The 23,848-nt window shown below is 46.4% G+C and overlaps 1 protein-coding gene across 1 annotated transcript; it reads left to right on the top strand.

Moving 5' to 3' along the window:
* The first annotated feature begins 5,989 nt into the window (after window positions 1-5,989).
* GABRP (gamma-aminobutyric acid type A receptor subunit pi) lies at window positions 5,990-23,092 on the top strand. The gene is made up of 9 exons (XM_045792150.2): window positions 5,990-6,082; window positions 6,556-6,674; window positions 10,668-10,735; window positions 11,525-11,742; window positions 13,860-13,942; window positions 17,577-17,714; window positions 18,192-18,344; window positions 18,817-19,004; window positions 21,178-23,092. The coding sequence occupies exons 1-9, from the start codon at window positions 6,030-6,032 to the stop codon at window positions 21,478-21,480; spliced, it is 1,323 nt and encodes a 440-aa protein (XP_045648106.1). The 5' UTR covers window positions 5,990-6,029; the 3' UTR covers window positions 21,481-23,092.
* The last annotated feature ends 756 nt before the right edge of the window (window positions 23,093-23,848 follow it).

Here is a 23,848-nt window from a genome sequence, read left to right as displayed (position 1 = left end):
CAGAAAGGGAAACAGGTCCAAAGAGGTTTAAGTAACTTGCCAAAAGCCACCCAGCCGGCCCATGTTCTTTCATCTAAGTCTCACTGTGCCCGCCTCAGAGGACACCCCACAGCCACCCCCTACCCCAGTGCTCTGTATTGTCTTTGTTACTTTTGAGCCTTTGTTTTCTGTGAGCACATCTTGGAAAGTCTGAGAAAAGCCACAAAGCAGTTTCCATTCACTGAGCACCCGAAACCAGCTCCTGAGCCATTCCTGTTTCAGCCGCCTTCAAGGTTCCCAGGTGAAAGTGAGGAGGCCTCTCAGGAGAAATCAAAGAGCTTTCTCTTCAGGAGCACAGAAATGCTTGCAAGGCGGGCCAGGCTCTGCGGCACACTAAAAAAACTGGTTTGGAGCCAGAGGCTTCTATGGGACACCGCACGCTGACACCCACCCTCTGACACCCACCCGCTCCGTCCTACCTCCTTTTGTCCCTTACAGCCTTATTCAGTCCCTGTCTTACTGCTCCCTGTCTCACCACCTTCTCCCCTGCAAGACTGGCGGGGGGTCTGGGCAGGGGCTCGGCCATGATGTGCCTCAGCGGGGGCTTCTTGCTACAGCCTCTCCTCTCTCCCAGGCCCCTCCATCGGAGTCCCCGCTCCTGGCTCTCTCAGGGTGCAAGGCCAGGACTCCAGGGAATTCCTGGTGCCTTCCCGTGGTTCTGGAGCGAGGCGTGAGTTTTGGGGCCACTGGCTGTGGTGACTGGGAGAACTTAGGGGTCTGTGCACACTGTTGAAGCCCTTCTGTTAGGAGGTTTGATTAGCTGTGGAGGACGGATGGCCCTAAAGGGACTTCACAGGCAGTTAAAGAACCCTCTGTGTGAGGGACAGGGACGGTGAAAGAGGAGAGATGGAGAAATCTAGCCAGATTTTTCCCAAAGTCCCTCCCACCTCTTTCTGAGCTGGCCTCCTCAGCCTCTATCCTCCATTCCTTTGGCCCCTATATCTCTTTTGAAAACTTCCCAGTCTGGAAAGCATGATGGCCTCAGATCTACAAGTCTCCTTGTACATAGACTAGGCTTTCTGTTGATTCCAAAGGTTCCCTTAAAACGCCCAAGGAATCAGAATTTTAGAAATGGTCAAGTTCTATCTTCAGGATGGGAAGCTAAAGACTAGAGAGGTAAAGTGGCTTTGCCCAAAGCCCTACATGCTGCTAAGTCCTGTTCCATGAAACCAGGATAGAGGCGCCCTTAAAATTCAGAGCCCAGGACTCATCTTCCAGGCATGGTAGGTGGGGGTCACCCACTGTATTTCACTTCCATGGGTCTTTGATCTCCAGATTCTTTTCTGGCTGTGGTCCAGCCAGCTGAGACACCAACTGAGACACCAGCTGAGACACCAACTCAGAATCAAAGCTCTGGCAGCCAGTAGCCATAGCAGCCAGTAGCCATAGCAGGAGCTGGGCGATTCCCACAGACACCTCTACCAGGTCAGGGCTCCACCCGAGGGAGGAGCTGCGGGACGTTCCGCCCACTTCTCTGCCTAGCCAGTCTTGCAGCTCTGTCTTCCCCATGGGGAGAGCCACTCCATCAGAGAGTGGCCATGTGCCTGCATCCAGGGGGTCAGGGCTGAGGATGAGGAGACTCTCAGGGACCCAGAAGACCATGTTCTGCCTGAATGCCCAGCCTGAAGGCCTGAAGGACCTGCCCTAACAGAGCCTCAGCAGCATCCTGGTAAGAAAACTGCTGGCCCCTCCAATACTTGGAGGGAGGAAAGGGAAGGAAGTTCAGATACAAACCCTGCTGGGAGCGAGGGGAGGCGGCTGGGCCAAGGATTTGCTGAGCCCCTGCTTTGTATCAGGTCTCATCACTGTCTGAAGAACTATTGACTACCATCCCATTTTATAGTGGAGGAAACTGAAGCTCAGGGAGAAGTAACACAATCTGAGTCAGTGCCAAGTCAGGATTAGAGCTCTCCTGTCTAGCCCTAGAGCCGCAGGAGCTCCTTGCTCTCCACACTGCCGACCAGGGCCCACACCCCACAACTTCACCTGCTGTGATTTTCTTAAGGAGGCTCCCGTGGCAAGAATACCTCTCCTCGCCTCAACTAATTTGGGCTCCACTCCTGCTTCCCAAGAAACGATTCTGTCTATGCGGAAGTGACGGAAGTCAGGGGAAGTCTGCCTGAGTGGGAAGGAGGCTAAAGCATGACATGTTTGGGGTTCACTGTCTATGTGATGGAGATTCTGGGAGTGGGAATGGCAATGTGTGCATATTGTAATTACCTCTGCTTCTCAGAGCCAATCCAGAAGAAGCTGCCATCTGCCACCAGGGTGACCCTGAAGTCCTGTGTCCGACCCTGTCCTTCCTGAGGTGATGCCAAAATGAGTGCCCTCAGAGGGACACCGCCGTCAGCTCATACCCTGGATGGCAGCGTAGGGTATAGGAAGAGCTTGCGCTTTGGGCTCTCATGGTCGTAGTGGGATCACTGAAGTCCCCATGGAAGATGTCAAAGGGAGGGAGAATGAAAATTAATATTTATTGAATGCTTTCTGTTCCCATTTCGCAGATAGGAAAGCCCAGACTCTAAAAGGTTAAATGACTCAGGTGTGTCCACCCAAAGCTCAAGCTTTTCTCCTAGGAGAGGAGGGATCTTGGCAGAGAAACCCGCAGAGTCAAGTAAAAGTTCCTAGGCTGCCCCTACTCAGGAGCCTCCAGAGACCGTCTGAGTACATGTCCCCTGTAGGTGGGAAGGGCTAGATGCAGCTGGACTCGCCAGGTCCCCTGTGGCTGTGGGGACAGCCCTCAGGGCACTCCCCTCTGGTGGCTCAGTACGTGGCTTGGCCAAATGCCATTCCCAGTGTCTGTCTCAGCCCTGGGGGCTGGAACCTTCACTCAGGCAGGCAGATACACGAGTCATCACTTGATGGTTGGCCCCTCTGCCGTGCGGGGTGAAGGCACCAGCGCAGTTGCTACTGGGGACACAGTGCGGATGCAGCACTCTATCTCAGAGGTGGGTTTGGTGTAAGAAGGACCAGGGTCAGGTGGAATCCAATTCGCTTTGGGAGCTGGGGCCCTCTTCCCAGATGCAGTGCAAAGAACAGCGGCCTAGAAGACCTGGATTCAAATCATGGCACTTAATTACTGCGTGGCTTTGGCCAAATCCCTTCACCAATCTGAGATTCTAGAAATTAACACCTACGGGGCCCTATGGTCATGAGAATTAAATGCGACTAAGCACCAAGCACAGAACCTAGGGGGCATCTAGGGGGCTTCCTCTTCTTCTCTTTTCTTCCTTAATAAAATGAGACATGCTCAACAACCTAACCATAGCAAGTGGGGTCACATGGGGTCATCTTTCCAGGTCTGGTGTGGACAAAGCTTTTCAGAGACAAGATTCCTTGGAGCAGATTCAGAGGCCCAGGCCCCTAACATAGGGAAACACGATTCAATAGAGCCCTAACACAGAGAAACATGATTCAACAGGAGTCTTGGAGCTGAAGCTAGATTGTTCTCCAACTTGCCCAATAAAATTCAATTTCCTAAAGGAGGAGGAAGGATTTAGGAATATCCCAAAATGAGAATGAAGCTAATTCAGAACAGACTAGGAAGAAGTCACAGATGGCCATGGGCTAGAGGAGAGACAGAGCATAAGTGTGTAGAAGAGTGTCAGTGGGCGAGTCTCCCTATCTTTGCCCAGCATCGGGGGGGGGGGGGCCACCTTCCTTTGTTCACCTGGCAAATGCAAACACTTTCTTCAAGAATCTAATGGTCTTCTCTATGACTTCCATCCTGGCACTGTCCCACCCTTCCCCAGTGGAGTTGACCACTTGCTTCCTTTGCACACCATGTATCCTTTGCCTCAGTCCCTGTTATAGGACAGTCACAGGAAACGCTGTGTCGCTTCACTGCTTACAGTCCTTTCTCTCACTAGAAGGGAGCTCTGGTGATGCCTCATACATGTCCGATTCCCAGGAGGAGCTTGTTAAGCCTTTGGAAAATTGAATGAAGGGATGGGAGGGCATGGGAGCCATTCCCTGGACCCTATTAAACTCGAGGCTGGGGACAGGGGAATGGACAGAGACTGGGAAGATGAACTAAAGGAAGAAGGCTTGACTATGATCACTGGTGGACTGACAATGCTGACTTATCAAAAAGATGAGAAGGAAAGGGCTGAGGAAGAGAAATATGGCAGTGCAGACTTCCAGGAGCTTACAAAGTGCAAAGATGTTCATTACTGATTTTGTAACAGTAAAAAATGTGGAAATAACTTAGTACCATACACAGGACGTGTATTATATAAATGCTGGTACATTGATCTTATGAAATACCTTGAGCCACTAGAAAGAATGAGGCAGATCTGTAGGAACATTGGGAAAGAGCGTGTGTCATGGGGCAGCGGTTAGAAGTGAGTGGGTGAGCTGGCCTGGATTCAGGTCTGTCCCGCACCTGCTCTACAACCTTGGGACTGTTTCTTATCCTCTTGAAGCCTCAGTTTTTTCATTTGTAAAGTGAAGAGAATGGTAGTAATTACCTGGATGAGTTGTAAGGGTTTCTGAGGTTCTCAGCAGAGTGCAAGCATGCACTAAGTATTTAATGAATGTTGGCTATTGTTGTTAAGCAAAAAAGTAAATGCCAAAAAATACATATATCACCCCAATTTTACTTTTTAATTCTTTTCTTCATATAGATACACATGTATATAAATATACAATAATATATGCTTAGAATACATAACTGTTAAGAGACAACTGATTGAGGTGTGAGACTAGACAGAAGTGAGGAAGAGGCAGTTTTTTTTTTTTACACTTTATTTTTTTAGGGAAATTTTGGGCTTACAACAAAATTGAGCCCCCTACCCCACCCCATGCACAGCTTCCCCACTATCACATCCCCTCCCCCAGAGTGGTACATTTGTTAAACTGATGAACCTACATTGACACATCATTGGGACTTACACTTTTAATATTACGTTTCTATCTTGTTTTCATTTCTACAATGAGTGTGTATTTGTTTTCTAAGTAAAATTAATATTAGTTGATTAATGGCTAAATGGCACCTTAAGCCCCAGAATGCCCAGACTCTTGAAAGTGGCCTGGTTCACAGAGGAGGGGGTGATCCACCCTGGGGCTGCCTGCCTCGGCACAAGGCCCGAGCCGCACCCGAGAACCCCCACTCTGCTGTCACCAGCATGACAGGTCACAGGCTCACCTGTCTGGCTGCTGGCTACTCTCTCAGGGGGAACATCTGACAGGCGCTCCCAAGCCTGAGGAGACCAGGCCCCCGGGCCATGTCTTCCCTGACCGTCCTCACGCATACACGATGCTCACCCACCCAACCAGCTGAACGGCTTCAGAGCACCCAGGGAGCAGGTCTGGGAGGTTGGGAGAGCAGCCAGTATCACGGGTGCGAGGCTGCCATCCCTGGGCTCAAGTCTCCTCTGATATTCAGTAGCACAGTGACCTTTCTGTGAGCCCGTTTCCTCATCACAATACGGGATTAACCTGCCCACCTCACAAAGGCATGGTGACAGTGGAGTGAGAAGATCGCTGGGAAAGTATCTAATGTATTCTTTGGAACAGGGAAGGTTCTTGGGAAGTTTGTTTATTATTGGGAAGTTTCCATTTCCTGTCTACATGACCTGCTTAACAGGCCTAGACCCTTGGATAAATGGCACTGCCGGGGTGACTGCATAGCTGGGGGTGTCCTTCCTGGCAAAGTCAGGATAAGGACAGTCTCGGGGCTCTCCAGATACACAGGCCAGGATGAACTGGCTGCATTTCTGGTGCTGGTGAGCCACTCTCTGAACAAGGTGTCAGCCTTTATTTGGGTTGGATTTAAAATGTGATCCTCCAAAATGAAGTCATTCCTGGACGGCATGCAGGGACCAGGAGCTATGAGGCTGCTCCCCACACATTCTGAGAAAACACTGCGGCTGATGACCCACAGGATGGAGGTGGGCTTGCAGCAGGTGAGCCCTTTGGGTCACCTCTCCCACCTTGTTTCCCCAGGCGATTTCTCCTTTGGTCCGTCTTTGTGTGAGCGCCTCATCAACATGAAAAACAGTCTCCACTTGACCTTCATGTGTCTGAGTCTCTTCACTCCAAGGTGAGTTTGCTGCCTCACAACGACCTTGCTCTGAATTGCTTTGCATATATGCACGAAGTAGGAAGGGCGGCGGGTCCTCCTACCTACCATTGGCAAGATAAAGCCTAGTCCATCCACCTCCCTGATACACCCAGACAACACAACTTCCTGCCACGCATTGTATCTGGAGAACTCACGCTTCCGAAATGGGCATAGATGAATGAACCCCTTGTGTTTTTTCTAAAGACGACTTGAAGGGTTTCCCAAAGTACCTTGATATTCTGATGTATGGCAAATGGGTAATAAAATGGAGTGGGATAGGGCCATATTAACTCAGCAGCTAGAAATTAGAGATTTCTCTCTGGGAGAGTCACTGCTGGTCCATGGGCACCACACGTACACACACACAGGCAAACACAAGCTCCAGTTTATGTGTGTACACGCTTTGTCACACATAAATAAGCACATGCACCAACACCCGTTTTCTTTTCCAGGATATGTATCCAGGGGAATCAGTTCAACGTCGAGGTCAGCAGAAGTGACAAGCTCTCCCTGCCCGGCTTTGAGAATCTCACAGCAGGATATAACAAATTTCTCAGGCCCAATTTTGGCGGTAGGTCATCCTTTTTGTCCAGGACATCAGTTCAAAAGGACAAGAACAGAGGCAATATGCAGGGGAGGGTTTCAGGGGATTTTAGTTGCCTCCATTTTCTGGTCTGCCACCTGTTAAGGATGAGCAATGATGGATGAGGACAGCCAATGATTGTCACACTACTTTGAAGAACGTGCTTTGCCTCTCAACCTGTGGGAAAAGAAATCCTCTTCCCTGTTGAGGAGGTGACCAGAGCCTCTAACAATCTCTCACACACGGTCTTCCTTCTGCCCCCACCTCCAGTGTCATTATTTAAGGAACTCGCCGGGGCCACACCACCTAGCCTTCCAGCTTTCAGCCTGGTCACTGAAGGCTAACCCCGAACTCTGCCACCTGGAGGACTTGCCTGGGTCCTTTGCCTGCTCAGAATACCTGCCTATGTCCCAGCGTCCTCGGCATAGAGTCCAGAGCCCCTTGGCACACCAGGCTTTCCCCGCCCGGCCTTTGTCCACCAGTCTTGCCTGCCCCAACTCCTCCCGCCCTGCCCTGACAGGAGCACGCCCCAAACGCTCCCTGACCCCCTTGGCTTCCCCGGTCTCCGTGCCTATGCTGATACTGTTTATCAGCTGAGAATGGCTTCTTCCAACTTGATTCCCTGGCAAAATGCCCATTTTTCACGTCTGAGATCAAAGGCTTTCTCCTCTGAGAAGGCAGCCCTGATTCCTTTAGGCCCCATCTCCATTGTTCATACTTTGTTTTGAACATACTTCCAAATCACAGTCATTACGGGGCAGCACCATCATTGCCACTGGTTTGACATCTCTCAGCTTTAGGCCGCAGCCCCTTGAGGGGGTCTTGCTTTATCTGCCTCACTAACACCAGCAGCAGCTCAGCGCTTGGCGCACAGCAAGTCGTCAGCTGGTATTTGTTGACAGCATGAGGCAAGGAGCGAGGGAATGAGACCAGTCCCATACCTCCTCCCAGGGTCTTGGTCTCTCTGTTTATAAAATGCGAGATTGACCGAAGTGGATGCTAGTGTCTCCTTACGTAAAACAGAAAGTGGTAGAAAGAGACTTGGAGTTAAACAAACCTCCATTTGGCTCCTGTCTCTACTGCTTGCCAAGCGCCTTAGCTTTCTAAGCCCCCTTTCTGTAAAATGGGGATGTATCTTCCACCTCACGGAGGGGACTGATGGAGATGCAGTGGGTGAACATGAAGCATGGCGCCTGCCACCTCATTGGGGTGCATGGGTCTATTTTAATCCCCTTTCCTCCCTTCCTGCTCCTCCCCTCACATGATAAAAGTCTCTGGTCAAATCTAGGATTAGTGGGTTAGTCCAGGTCCTCTGAGGAGCAGACACCAAAAGGTGATTATCCATGCGAGATATTTATTGGGGGCAATATCTATGACAGCACGTGGGGTGGGAAGAGAGGAAAGCTGACCGTGGGGGAAGGGAGAGGGAGGGCAGGAAGGTTGGGCAGAGGCATCTTAGACTATGGTGCAGTTCTGTGTGTGTTTGGAAAGGCCCCTAGGGAGAATTTGAGCCCAAGTTCTCCCATCAGAGGAGTCTCCTGTCTCTGTGCCTTCCAGGCACAGTGTGCCTTCGTATCCTCACCACACTCAGTCACTGGTGGGACGTCAGCCCGCGGGAAGCATGGCCTCAGAGCAAGTGTAAATATTTCAGAGCACAGCAGCTGGGCCAATGACACTCACCTCAGTTGGAGATCAGAGAGACCATTTTCACAGCCACACAATAAAGATTTGAGGTCCTTAAGTTAACAAACCTAGGAAGGCTTCAAGCTCCCCTGGTCTTCCCAGGCCCGGCTGAACACTAATGACAACCATATGAGTCTGTACACCCTGGTTAGGTCCAATTTCTCTGACTTCCAAACCCCAAACAGACCAGGATACTGCCCTTCTTGCTGCCTGCTCACACGTTCTTGGGCAAAGTGCCCATTCTGAACCTGGGGGGGACCCAAGGAGTGTGAGGCCCAGATCCACCTGGGCCGAAACGGGGGCAAGGGGTTCTTCGTCAAAAAGAGAGGAAGGCACAAGCCCCAACACCTTGGCAATCCGTCTCTGAAAGGAACCACCATTTATGTGGCAGCCTGGAGTTCCGTGGGGCGCCCGTGTTCTCTGTAATGTCTGTCCCCTCAGGCTCTAGGTCCCTGAGATCCTTAAGAGACAAGACCTCCAAAGGGTGTTTCAGGGAGTGAGGGAGCCAGAACGCAGGTTTGTAAGCAGGCCCTAGGAACGCCGTCCAGGAACCAGCTTTGACCTCTTTCCTAGGAGGAAGCTGCCCTCTGGTGGCACAGCTCACTCTTATAACTCAAGGGGACGAAAGCAAGTTCTGGTCCATAAAGAAGCCAACTGAAGGACTAGCTGGAAACAAACCACACAGAAAGCACAGCAGAGTGGAACTTCTGTGCGTGTTCTTTTTTCCACGTTTCTTGGGGAGAGCAAATAACACTGACCCACTGCCCACTGTGCTCCAGACACTGAGACATAGATCCTGGAACCTTCCCAACCCGACCCTCCAGAGCAGGCAGAGTAGCTCTCTCTCACAGGTGACAAACTGTGGCACAAAAAGCTTTAGCAATTTGCTCAACGCCACACAGCTACGAAGTGGTGAGCGCGAGATTCAAACACTCTGACTCCAAGCTCCTTTTCTTAAGTTCTGCCTGGAGGGGCAGAAAGCCACTTAGCAAGATGCTCCTTCAGGGTCTATCCTCAAAGACCTCCCATTCTTCCACCAAATATCCACACCAAGTATTAGCTGAATTATTTTTAATTGCATTGGTTCTAAAACTCCATTTCCAAATTCCTACCTACATTCTATAGCTTGGTTTCCTTCAGTTAATAATTAGTCTGATTCCTACCAATTAGATGGTTTTAAGCTTCCTTTGAATTCCACCTCTCCTCTTCCTGGTTAATCCATTGTCACCGTCCCCTGAGGCACCCCTACTTATTTATTGCAAGTGAAAGCTATTGCAGCTATTAACCTGGTGAGTAAATTTGTTCCTTTTCCAGAACTAGCCAGGATTATGGAGGTGATGGGGAAGAGAAGGCAACTGCCATTTAGTGAACTTCTATTATTATGTGACAGACACAGTCCTGGGACTTTGTACAGATAATTGTTTTCGAGCACCTTCTTCACACATATTTCCTCATGCCACCACCCTGCAAAGAAGCTGCCACTTGCTAATGTCATTCAACCCTCTCCACGACACTAGCATTATCCCTACTCAAAGGTGAGAAAACTGTAGTTCTGAAAGATTCAATAACTTCTCCCAGCTGTGAACTCCCATCCTTCTCACCCCTGGGCTTTTCTTTCACATCTCCAGTCTGAGGTGAAACAGACTGCCCTGGCCCGGCCTCTGAGAATGGTGGCTCCAAGGCCTCTGTCTCAAGAGCTGAGACCAGCGCGCTCAGGAGTTTGGCCTGAGGCCCAATATCTGTATACCAGGTCACAGGGGAAAGATTCTGGAATTCTAAATAGTTTAGGCTTCCTGGAGAGTAGAGGAAGAGGAGGTGAGCAAGAGCTCAACCATGAGCAGTCTTGAATGCCATCTGTGGTAAATGAACTTACTTGAGGGGACGAAAAAAAGATCTCTGTGCACAAATTTCCAAATCTCATACTACATTTCTCAAATGATTTGTCTCTTGCAAGCACCATTGGAAAAATCCTCCAAGTAAGAAGTAGCAAATACCACCACTTCCTTTAAACTACACACTCACGAACACAGTGTGGTCTCTCTTACATATTAGGCTATTTATATGTTTGTGCATTTTTTATACAAAAGTTTTTCATACTTTCTTTTCATTCTACATAGTGATTCCTCCTGAGAAGGGGAGGACAGAAATTTACCTTTCACTTTATGTACTTCTAGAGTGGTTAAAATTTTCCAATAGGCCAGTGTTACTTTCGTAGCTTCTAATTTTTAAAACACTGTGCTGAAGTAGCATGTTTGGTGTTTCTATGTAAGTTCTTCCGATGTTTTGCTTCATTCTTAGGAGAACCAGTTCAGATAGCACTGACTCTGGACATTGCAAGTATTTCTAGTATTTCAGAGAGTAATATGGTAAGTGTGGCCCCTTCATCTTCCACCTGAGGAGTCCTTCTTGTGTTTTATGGGAATGCACTTTCTAGCTCCTGAAAAACAGAACAGAGACCCACAGCCCCCAGGTACTTGGAATGGCAGAAGCTGGAGACCTATCCCAAAACTCAGGATAGCAGAAGATTCTTGTAAAATAGATCTTCTGAGTATCAGGGGGAAAGTGGATTCAAGGGCCAGGAGGGAAAAGATGAGGGAGTTGAGTGGGTGCATTTGAAGCCGGGGAGAGAATGAAAGGACAGTGGGGAAGCCTGAGTATCTCGTGGAGCCTCCCAGAGCGGAAGAGAAGCTAAGCTGATGAAAACCGACAATCACATAGCTGCTTTCCACCATCCTGTCACTTAAGAGAACCCATTAAAGACAAAGTGACACTAAAGGCAGCTTGCCAAGGGGGCCTGCTGTGCATTCTGGGTAAATGCTGGACAACCTAAGCACTTAGCTCACCAGAACCTTCAACAACTTGGTGGGGCCTCTGGGACAGAGGGCGGGCAAGTTAAGGCCCTAAACATGCTCCTATGGGGCTCCTTTTCAGCAGTGAGAGTTATTGTATAGAATAAATAAGGTCCTTTGTTCTCTTATTGCTACAGGCCCCTCCCCCAAGAATAAGACTTTGTTCACCAATGTCTATTATAGTCTGTACTCTTGACCTAAGTGGAGGTGGGAAGGGAAGTAAGACTTCATCCCTTTCCTTCCATTTTCAAAGTCTTTCTCCGCCCCCCCCCCCAACCCATTTCCACTACCTGGCTCTCCCCTCAGGACTACACGGCCACCATATACCTCAGACAGCGCTGGACGGACCAGCGGCTGGTTTTTGAGGGCAACGAGAGCTTCACCCTGGATGCGCGTCTCGTGGAGTTCCTCTGGGTGCCAGACACTTACATTGTGGAATCGAAGAAGTCCTTCCTCCACGAAGTCACTGTGGGAAACAGGCTCATCCGCCTCTTCTCCAATGGCACAGTCCTGTATGCTCTCAGGTGATCGGGTCCCTTCCACCTCAGGGCTGAATGGGGGAATGGCTGGAGGAAAAGGCATCAGTACATCCTGGGTGGTTCTGACCAACACTCAAACAAGCCCCCTGAGGTCCCGCCCTTCTCATGCTCCTGCCTTCCTAGGTTCTTGTCCCTATAATAGAAGGGCCCTCCTTCCGTTCAGTTTGGCTCAGCAAGCAGCTACTGAATGCCTGCTCTGTGCCAGGCCCCACAGTGGACACTGAGACTACAGAGCTGAATGAGACATTGTTCTGATGCAGATGGATAAGCAAAGGAAGTCCAGAATCCCGGGGGGGGGGGGTGGCGGGGAAGAGATGGGGAGTAAGTTAGGGCTTTGTTGGGTGATGTTAGAGGAGGCTTTCACAGAACTCTGAGCTGAGTCTTAAAGAATAATTTTTAAACAAAACTAGCAATGGAATAAGGGGAATAGCAAGAGTGGCAGAGAGGTAGGTCCATGTGAGGAATTTTCTTTTCATGGGGTTCAGTGGAGCTAGAGTTGTCCCAGAATGCATCTCTATTTGTCTGAGGCATTTTTCTACAGAGAAGCCAAGTGCAGTGCCCCGAGGCCTCTGCCGTCTGGAGCCATGGGCTCCCCTTTGTCCCTTTCCCCAATCCCTGAGGTCAAAAGTTCCTTCCACCCAGTTGTGCATCAAGTGGCTGGTTGGCCGGATTAGGTAAGGTGCTCCCTAGATGCTGAGAGAGGCAGCCCACAGGCAGAGGCTCATCACTGCCTGTGCAAGGGATGTGCAGGGACCGAGCAAAGCTTATGCTCCCACAGTCCTTGGGGAGAAGGCCAGGAACCAAACATTCATGGGACTTATCTTAGATCCCAAGTAAGAAGCTGACATGATGCAACAAAGACTGAGCTATCGAATAAAATGAATTTTGGAATTGTCCATCTGGCATTCCTCAGCCACACTGAAGTTCGCAAAAACTAGCTAAAGCCCCAACCCTTCCTTCAAGAAGCCAGACTAGATCTCTCCCTTGACCCCAACTCCAAACAACATTAATTTCCCCTTCCTGTGTGTGCACATGCATGCACGTGTGTGTGTCTGTGTATTCTGCACATAACACAGTCTGTCCTGTACATGGATAACGGATGATGGTTAACAGCCTGGCTCTAGAATCAGACACATATGGGGGCAAGTCCCTGTTCTGTCCCTGCTCTGTGACCTTAGGGAAGTTGCTGGACCCTCTGAACCTCAGTTTCCTCAGCAGCAAAAGGAGAATAATATTTCCTACCTCATAAAGCTGTTGTAAAAATTCCAAGGGATAATGCCCGTGAAGCACTTCGCCCCGGGCCTGGCTTGGAGTAAGCACTCAGTAAACAGTAGCTGGTGTCATTCTCTGTCTCCCTGAAACAAGTGTGAGCTTCCTCAAGGTGGTACCATGCACACATCATTTCACTTTCCCCAAGATCCCAGCACAGTGCTTAATAAATAAGGATGCTTAATAAAAATAAGTGATACTGGGGGAAAAAAAAAAGGAAGTTAAAGATCGGCCAATTGAAATCTCCACTGCGAGGGCTTTATTGATGTTTAATTCAATGTCTCTGGGTGTTGGTGCCCAAGAGCCACAGGGCCTGGGACCCTCCAACATCCTCTACTTCCTCCGAGAATGCTGATCCCCTCCAAGAGACAGGGTCCTTGAGAACTGCCCAGCCAGGAGACCTGGGCCCCAGCCCCAGCTCTGCCACTAAGAGCTGTGTGAGCTGAAGCAAGCCCCCAAGTCTGTTGCCAAATGGGGACAGTGGTGACAGTGCTGTCTGTTCTAGCTCCTCGTGGGTTTGTCATGAAGATTAAATTTTCAAACTGGATGCAAAAGTATCTCAAGCCAATGAGTGATTCTCTTCTGCAATACTGTTGCAAGTTTGCCTCTTCATCGCCCACATTCCAGCTTCCTCCATTCTGGACCCCAGCTTTGACCACATCTCGGAGGTGTTACTTGACACAGAAAACCTCAGGAATGTTTTGAGCGTAGGCTCCAAGTCGTCACACATTCACTGTAAGAGTCAAGGTGAAAGTCCTCTTGGACTGGCCCTTAAAAGGGAATGTATCCTTTCCCCCATATCGCTCCTTTTGAACCCATTTTTCCTTTCTTAGAATCACAACGACTGTTGCGTGTAACATGGACCTGTCGAAATACCCCATGGACACACAGACATGCAAGTTGCAACTGGAAAGCTGTGAGTATATATCCTGCAGGCCCTGAGATGGTTTTCCTGGGTGACTTAGATCAGTGTATTCATGAAGAAAGCCACAGCAGCAGCCTTTCTTTTCTTGGTGTTGATTCCAATTGATTCAGCCCTTCCGAGGGTTTGTCCAGAGAGATTAGAGACCTCTCAAAGACAACCCTTCCAACATTACATCTTTTGGGGGAGGACCATTGTGCATTGGCACTAAATATTTTTTTTTTAAGATTTTATTTATTTATTTGACAGGGAGAGAGACAGCCAGCGAGAGAGGGAACACAAGCAGGGGGAGTGGGAGAGGAAGAGCAGGCTCCCAGCAGAGGAGCCTGATGTGGGGCTCGATCCCATAACGCTGGGATCACGCCCTGAGCCGAAGGCAGGCGCCCAGCCACTGTGCCACCCAGGCACCCCTGGCACTAAATGTTTCTACTTAAGAGTAGACAGGGCAGCCAAGGAAATGGGGGTCTATAGGACAAGGAGTGGGACTCAGAATCTGAGAAGACACAGAAGCCAGAAAGAACACAGCAGAGGTTAAAAATGGTAACTATTCAAAGCAATCACTGACATTTATTACACAACTGCTTTCAATTTTGAAAAGTTGTTTGGTGTATGTATACATAGCTTAACACAATAATGCCAGGAGTGGGCATCTAAACTGCAGTCTGAGGATTTATGATGAGGGATGAGCATTTATTCTAAGTTGATGTGTGTCAAATGGCATCGTTGAGTAAATCTCCATTGTTCCGAAATGCCCACCGGACTTGGGAAAGTGCTGCCTGTGCCAGGTGTCCTTGGGAAACAGTGCCTCAGATAGGAGTCATTAAGTCATCAAGGGATGGTTGTGTGAGGAGGAAAAACCATAGTCAAGCACTGGAGAGCAGCGGGCACTTCTGACATGAGAACACGAGTGGTCAATGTCCAAGAACCACAACCATTATGAGGCGGCAGTCATTTTTCAGAGGTAGACATTTAATTAAAGACTCAGACAGGCAGATTAATTACCCTATTGATTAAATGCATGCAAAACCTCCTTAAAGCAATACAACTATTTGGGGGCAGAATAAAACTTGAGGTTCTCAAAAAGAGAACTCATTTTCGGCCCCACATGGAAAAAGTAATTGCCCTCCGTGAGTGGCTCTACTCATCTCAAATCCTGGGAGTGAGATTCTCCTGGAAACTTCAGCACTCGGCTTGCACGAATACCATCCCCAGTGAGCAGAGGAAGCTTTCACTGAGTGTTTATTCGCAGTTATTTGGGTACAGAAACCTCACAAAGGGTTTTTTAAATCCTGAACACCATCCCTAGGAAAGAATTGCTAGCATCCCATAAGAGCTGTGATAATGTAATGATTGCGAGCATTTAATAGTTGAAATGGAAAGTATCCAAGTAGAAGCTTGTACAACTCACTTGTTTAGATATATATTTTTTCTTATTTCTTGGAGATCCTAGGCCTGTTTGGACAGCAAACTGGACAGTAAATTTTGGGGTGCTTCTGAGAGAAAGCCCTTAGGCAGTTTTTACCTGGAAAGCCTCTAAGAGCTCATGACCACTTCTCTGCCCTGTGGAGGGGAGATAGCCACTGCTAAATAGTGCATACCACGAGCTAAGATGTAACAAAATGTTAGTCCCACACTGGGTCCCATCTCCCAGTAGCCTGGGGGGAAAAAAAACCAGTTCCCTGATTAAGATCACAGGTTCCGGGATCACTGTGTTTCCCTGTCACTAGCTTTGGTGGCTTTGGGTGACTAGAACTCACCTCTCCAGACCCCACTTTCCTCATCAGTGAAGGAGGAAAAATAAGAATATCTGACTCAAAGGTTATTTTTTAACAGCTCTGTTGAAGTAAAATGTACGTGCCATAAAATTCAGCCCTATCAAGTGTACAATTCAAAGATTTTTAGTAAATTTGCCAAGTAGTGCCACCATGGCCATGTTTCATTGTTAGAACTTTTCCATCAACCGAAAAGATCCCTTGTGCCCATTTACAGTGTCTCCCGTTGCCACCACCAGCCTCCAGGCAATCACTAATCTACTTCCTCTCTCTATGAGTTTGCTTTTTCTGGGTATTTCATATAAAAGGAATCAGCACAACGTGTGGTCTTTTGCATCTGGCTTCCTCCACTTAGCATGTTTTTGAGGCTCATACATGTTGGAGCCTGTCTCAGTGCTTTGTTCCTTTTTGTTGCTTTATTCCTCGTTATTCCATATGAAAGAGTCCAAAGAGTCCACATCCCTTTGGCTGGTTTCCACCCTGTAGTTGTTAAGAATAATGCCCCTGTGAACAATCATGTACAAGTTTTTGTGGACATGATTTGATTTCTCTTGGGCAGATACATGGGAGTGGAAGGCTGGATCAAATGGTAAATTTATGTTCAAGTTTTCAAGAAACTGCCAACCTGTTTTCCAAAGTGGTTGTGCCATTTTACATTCCCGCTGGCGATGTTCCAGCTTCTCCACATTCTCATCATTGGTTATTGTCTGTCTTTTCATGACAGCCATTCTTACGGGTGTGAAGTGGTACCCTCCTGTGATTTTGACGTGCTTATCCCTAACGGTTAATGATGGTGGGCATCTTTTCATGTGCTTATTGACCACTCATCTCTCTTCTCGAAGAGATATGTTGAGGATTAAATGAGATGATAATGTTATAAACACTTAGAAATGTAATTGCTCACTGAATGATAGCTGTTATCATCACCATCATCACCCATGGGTTTTGGGTTTAGACTTTCTGAAGGTACAATCCTGCCTTTATTTTTAACTTGCCTTGCTATCCTGAGAAAGTTATGCAATCTCTCTGAATCTGAGAGTTTTCACGTATAAAATGGGCAAAACATTACAGTTCCTCGATTCCAAGGCACAGCATTTATTGAATAATATTTTAGGAAAAAAGGTAAGCTCTACTTTATATGTTTGTATGTATGTATGTTTGTATCAACTCTAAGATCCATCCCAATTTCAAAAACTGTAAAGAAAAATTTTTTTAGTGAAGAAATATAGAAATTTCTACCTTGCAAGTTTGTGAGAACAGTAGAGACGTCACGTACAAAAGACTTACCATAAATGTTTCATAAAACTTAGCTATTATTACTATTATGAACTATATTAGTAAAACTGCTTTGAGATTTATTGAATGCCTATGTTAACAGACATCAATAAAGGGGCTAGCTGCAGGTTTCTTGTCTTCCGTTTTTGTTTTTGCATTTAAGCCAACATGGAAATAGGAACAGACCAACTGTAAAGTCGCCGAGAACACTGCCAGAGCTGCTAGACTGTCCTGAAAGGCACTATGGAGCTTAGGGCTGTGTGTGTTCACAGACACGAGTTCAATAAATACCATTTAAATAATGAGGGCGGCTACTCCTAGAGGCCTATCACCTACCGAGTATATGTAATTCTTAGCGTGGAACCAGTTTTCGATTGATGGCATACAGCCCTAGCAGGCCATCCTGTTCGGAGGAGACACTGCAATTGCACATGAGAAATCCCGCCAAGCTTTGCATGGATTCATCCCTGGACTTAGCACCATCAAGACAGAGCTCCTGCTGCCTCCATATTGTAGTGTTCTCCAGACCAGTTCAGTCTGCTACCTTCTTGCACTGACCAGGGCACTGTTTTCCTTGCCAGGGGGCTATGATGGAAATGACGTGGAGTTCAGCTGGCTGAGAGGGAACGACTCTGTGCGCGGGCTGGAAAACCTGCGACTTGCTCAGTACACCATACAACGGTATTTCACCTTAGTCACCAGATCGCGACAGGAAACAGGTGACTTGTGAGACACGTTGTACAAAGGCAAAATAACTGGGTTGCATTCTGCATCAGAAATACCATCCCTTTCCCACTTTATCTCTTTGGGGCCCAGGAACCCCTCCACAATGTGGTAGGACAGGAAGATTTGGGCTTGGCACTATTATCTGCTTCACGCCCAGTATTGAAACGGCCCCCCAAGGGCTCACAGTCTAGTGGGGTAGATGTTGAGGAAACCAGCAGGTACAATGCTCCAGGAATACTATGACAGAGAAAGGCACAAGAAAAGGATCATGGGTAGGGGTACCAGCACCCCTCTACATCTCATTCTATACAACAGCAATTTCTTTCATTGAAACTATAATGACAGTTCACGCTTAACAAGGTTTTGGTGAGCAACAGATAACTTAATGTGAATAGAGCTAATTAGAAGTCCCATAGGGAAAGTGCTTTGTGAGGAGACATGATTTTCCTATCTCTTCTTTACCCTATCAGGAAATTATACACGACTGGTCTTGCAATTTGAGCTTCGGAGGAATGTCCTGTATTTCATTTTGGAAACCTACGTTCCTTCCACTTTCCTGGTGGTGTTATCCTGGGTTTCATTTTGGATTTCCCTTGATTCAGTTCCTGCAAGAACCTGCATTGGTAAGCACCTCCAACAGGAGATTTCTAAGAACTGGGGTTATGGGTCCTTTTTTGTTTCTTTTTGCCTTCTTCCAGTTTTGTTTTGTTTTTTCACTGATATTCATAGGGCAGTTCCGGGAGTTGGTTTCTTGAGACATCTTTTACAGAGAAAGAGACAGACAGTGGCTTTTAAAACATGTTTTACAGTAATAAGAGAGAATTGTGATGGGATGGTCTAGTACCAGTTATTTTGCATACTGAACATCCCCCTCCAATGGAAAGACAGAAGGTGGAACCTTTAGAAAGCCATATCACTCATATCCATTCAAGATGGACAAATCAATCCTAGACGATCGCAGATTTTTCAAAATGAGCTGTTCCATTTCCGAGTTCTGTCCGTCTTTGCCAACTCCTGAAGAGTGGCAGTCTGCCAGGTAAAGGTGAAAGGTTCACTGGCTACTGATGTGGGAACATTGCCTACCTGTTTTCCCAGGAGTGACCACCGTATTGTCAATGACAACACTGATGATTGGGTCCCGCACTTCTCTTCCCAACACCAACTGTTTCATAAAGGCCATCGATGTGTACCTGGGGATCTGCTTCAGCTTCGTGTTTGGGGCCCTATTGGAATACGCAGTTGCCCACTACAGCTCCTTACAGCAGATGGCAGCCAAAGATAGGGTAAGAATTTTGAGAACCCTGTATATGATTCATCATTTGCCATGTGCTGATCTGTAGAGATGACCCTGACTAGTTCCTGTCCCCCAGTGATTCACTTTGCTCCAGCAATTCTCATCCTTGTTCAGGTGGGGGCATCTGGACGTCATGGCACCTTTTGAAAAAGACTGCTCTCTTCGTCAAGTACAATGGGATATTAACATGTTTAATCTGCTAGCAAAAAATAACTGTTGTCTGTATGCAACATGAAATCACAGCCACAAGAACAAGCATCCATGAAAAACCCAATATGAAACCAAATGTGATCGTTTGCTTACACGTTTCAGATTAATATGTATTTACTATTTAATTCTTTTGTTGCATTCTTATTTTCTTACATTATACAAGTAATGGCTTGCTGGAAAATGCATGGAAAAAATTAAATTGCAGCAGATTTCTCAATTAGCATCTTTGCTAACTGGGAAAGACTACCGTTATCTGAGTTAGCAGTGAAACACTGTGGTCCAGCTCTCAGAACAATAATAGTCATTATTATCAATTGAACATTTACATGCACTAGACTTAGTCACAAGTCCTTTGCAAATATCATTTAAAATACTCATAACAACCCAGTAAGGCTATCTCCATTTTTATAATTGTGGAATCTGAGGTACAAGAAGGGCAAGTGACTTATTCCATGGGGTGTAAGTAAAGAGGTAGAGCTAGGATTTGAACCTAAATCTGCTTAGCTCCAAAGCCTGACACCAGTTATTCTTACTTGCAGTGGGCAATAGCCATGCTCTTAACTATTATTCACTACAGGCCCGTGGAACACTGGGAGTCTTTGGAAGCCCAGTTTGATAAACACTGATATGCGAAAGCTTGTGCTAACAAGCAAGAAACTGGTAGGGATCCGCACAGAAGAGATGCCCACCTTCAGCCAAGTGCCAGGACCGCACAGGGTCTAACGGTGAGGAAATGAATCAGAATAGCCCAAAGACCCAGTTGCCTTGTTCCCTTGTGTTTGACTAACACGAACGATGCTTCATACAGTCGTACTATCAAAGACAAATGATCCCATGTGCTGGCCAAAGAAGAATATGGATTTCATTTTACTCCCTGTAGGCTTCCTTAAGGGAACAATGATTAATTATATTTAAAAAAAAATCTGGATTTGGTAGATTGGCCAAAAGGGATTGGAGAACTACTACAATTCTTCACCTAAGTCATCAGAAAGCCCTTATTTTGGTGTGTGTAGAATAATAGCTTCACTACAGAGTACTCGTTGTGTGCTAAACATCTCCTTTAGTCCGCCCGACAGCCTATCAGATGGCTACCACTGTATTCCAAATTAACGGTTGCGGAATCTGCCACTCAGAGCAGTGAGATGGCTCATCTAAGACCTCACAGCTAGGAAGCGGCCTGGCCAAGGATCCAAACTCCACTTTCTCCCACTTCACTACACTCCCCACATGCTATGCCATTCCAGGCATGCTGGAAAATGATGGCTCCCTGGAATTGTAGGGAGCATTATTCTTTCTTTCTTTCTTTCTTTCTTTCTTTCTTTCTTTCTTTCTTTCTTTCTTTCTTTCTGATGTAAAGTTCGATGATTCATTAATTGCGTATAACACCCAGCGCACCGTGCAATACGTGGGAGCATTATTATTTCTGTTTGTGTGGCAGAGGCTTTTAGCCACTGCCAATTTCTATTATCTCTCATAATCAATGAATCCCTCCTCACTGGGACAGAACGGAATTCATCAAACGCCTACTAAGTGCTTTACATATTTATACCACCCCTCTCATGAGGTAGGTATTAATACCATCACCATTTTGCAGGCAAGGAAACTGAGTGTTAAAGGAATTCAGGTGACTAAAATTTCACAATAGCAAGAGGCAGAATGGAATTCGAACCCAGACCAGCTAACCTCAGGGCCTGAGCATTGAGCACACAGCTCTGCATAGCCGTAGTAGGAAAGGTTCTTCTTCACAGGACACAAGCTGCTGACCTAGGGATGAGTGCCTACAAGCAGGATAATAGGACTGCCAAGTCTGGCTCACCGGCCTATGTCTGAGGCATTTAATGCCACTTTCTATTAAACCTAATTATTCAATATTTAGGCTTCAAGTACATAATATCTCGCGATTTATTTTGCTAAGTCAAATCTTCAAGCTAACTGCATTGTCTGTGATCTAGGGGACGGCAAAGGAAGTAGAAGAAGTCAATATTACTAATATCATCAACAGTTCCATCTCCAGCTTTAAACGGAAGATCAGCTTTGCCAGCATTGAAATCTCCGGTGATAATGTTGACTATAGTGACTTGACAATGAAAACCAGTGACAAGTTCAAGTTTGTGTTCCGAGATAAGATGGGCAGGATTGTTGATTATTTCACAATTCAAAACCCCAGTAATGTTGACCGATATTCCAAATTACTCTTCCCTTTGATTTTTATGCTAGCCAATGTATTTTACTGGGCGTACTACATGTATTTTTGAGAGTACGTTGAATTGTTTGCATGTCATGGTTCTTCAACAGAACAGGGTGATGACGTAAATGGTATTCTAAGCCGAGTGTGTGCGCTAACCCGGTAGAGCTGCAAGTGACTAAAATGACATTTGAGCTTTTCTCCTCAAGGAATATTCCCCACCGTTATTTAAGCTGTGCAGAAGTCCTAGCATTACAGAGTCTCGTAGCAGAAACATCAACTCACTCCCTTTTTATCTTTACCAAAGACATCCCCATGGAGCCTAAGATTACAAACCTACTCAGAGTTGACTATTTGCTCAGTGGCTCCCTAGTCTGCATTTACCTCATATAAAAAATGAGAAGGAAACTATTATATGTATTGAGTAACCCTCAAGTGTCAGTGGTTGTTTCTAAATTAATCATACATGCTATTTACTAAATCTCTACAGTGCTTATAAAATGCATTGTTACCTATTCAGGGAGTAACATTTTCTAGTTTTTGTTTTTGATTAAAATGAAATGTGGGCTTAAGTCAATTCACTGGAAGTCACTGCACTAACTCAATACTAAGATGAGTTTTTAATACAGTATTTAATACCACGGCAGAATCGTCCCCAAATTCCAATAAGTTCCACCGTTGAAAAATCAAATGTAAATGACGAAAACGTTAATGGGTCAATAGTCTCAAAAATAAAATTGTTTCTAAGATATAATGCATTTCCCTGAATCCAAACTGAAAAGGCTCTGGGGCTTCATTCCCCCATTTGATATGTCTTATCATTTTACTATCATACATACACCAGTCCTCAACAATGCGAAAGCCCTTTCCCCACATCAGGCATGGAAATGGAAGATTTTTTTAACTGATTCTAAGGAGTCTTACTTTGAACTGCTGCCATCAATACTTGTAGAACCGAGTCCATTTCTATCTGCTTCTCTGACACGGAGCACCACTTTCCCAGCAGCAGATCTCCTGCATCTCTCCAAGAGGAGCTCTTATTCCTATGCTCTAGTGACCAGGAATGATGCTTATCAGATCATGAACTGCATTACTCAGAAACAAGTGGCTTAGAACAAGTAAGCTTGGCCTTGCTCGGAACCCTGATCCTTCTGGCTGGATTACTTGGAGTAGCTTATCCTGCATGAGTAGGAGAATGTTGGCCCTGAGTCCTGAACTTCCCGAGTAACAAGGGGACTTGTTCCAGAACCTACATGCAGGCTGCAGAAGAATTGTCTTTTCCAAGTCCAGTCACTCTCACCCTAACACAAGAAGCACATTACGTGCACCCATGCTCCTTGGTCAAGCTCTGCCAACAGCATTATTAAGTGGAGATTTACCAGTGTGTCATGATAAAGGCTTCAGTTCAGCCTCAATCTTCGTAAGAAGAATCTCGCCATCTTTCATTCTTTAGTTTCCTTTTCGGATAAATGTATGCCTTTACCTTTTTTTTTTTTTTTTTCAGAAATAAACCATCGCTTCTCTTTTCTATAACCCCCTGTACCATAGGCTCTCGTTCTTTTTCTCTTTTTGATAATTCTCACAATTCAGGATGTGTGGGTATAATCACTTGAGCTTTTAACAAAATGTTTCTAATGGGAATGAGGGAATTAAAAGAGATGGAATGTGGTTGTCTGGTTCAATCATATTTGTGATTTTTTAAAAAAGGGTTTAAAAGGAAATGTCTGCTCTGAAACCCCATTCAAGTGTTACATATTTTTAAAAAAGCTGTAAACGGGTGAAACTGTGAAATAAACATACCATACTAGCTACCCACCAAATCAAGGGGTCATCTGTAGAATGAGTAGGGTAAGATCCCATTTGGAAAAGGTATACATCATAGCGCAAACTCAGTGGGCTCAGTGTCTAGCATCTCCGCGTTCCCCCCACTGGAGACACTACCCATACACACTCACACACACACACACACACACACACACACACACACACACACACACATTCCCGACTATTTCCTGCCAAGGAAGATATGCACTGGAGGCACAGTCGATGTCTTTCTCTGAGATCACTGCCCCACAACACTTGCCTTTCAGTTAAACAGCTGGGCCCACAGCTACTGAAAGATCGAATTCTCAGAAAATGTTACGGATTCCCTTCTAAGCCTTCTTCATTGTTTTGGAATTCACTTTCATTTTTGTTGGATGGTATTTTTAAAGTTTGAGAACATACTTTGGGGAAAATTCTTGCAGTTTGTATCACTCATGCCATTTATGTAGGCTACAACATTGGAGTTCTCAGTAAAAACTCCTAAAATTTTAGATCTGCTCCATGTTTCCTACCTACCCAGATCAGTCCCAGAACTCACTTCATTCGAATATTTCTTGGGTGAAAATACAAAGACTAACATCATCAAATTTCCAAAGACATGAAACTATGTAAGG

Source organism: Ursus americanus, chromosome 15, assembly GCF_024610735.1.
Source record: "Ursus americanus isolate L20-20 chromosome 15, mUrsAme1.1.p, whole genome shotgun sequence".
Classification (NCBI taxonomy): Eukaryota; Metazoa; Chordata; class Mammalia; order Carnivora; family Ursidae; genus Ursus; species Ursus americanus.
The sequence above is the reverse complement of the archived record's forward strand: the minus strand, read 5'-3'. Positions and strand labels throughout refer to the sequence as shown.

Coding starts and splice junctions, on each gene's coding strand:
- GABRP (XM_045792150.2), top strand. CDS start 6,030: ATGAAAAACAGTCTCCACTTGACCTTCATGTGTCTGAGTCTCTTCACT. Junction 6,083..6,555: donor CTGAGTCTCTTCACTCCAAG/GTGAGTTTGCTG, acceptor TTTCTTTTCCAG/GATATGTATCCAGGGGAATC. Junction 6,675..10,667: donor TCTCAGGCCCAATTTTGGCG/GTAGGTCATCCT, acceptor CTTCATTCTTAG/GAGAACCAGTTCAGATAGCA.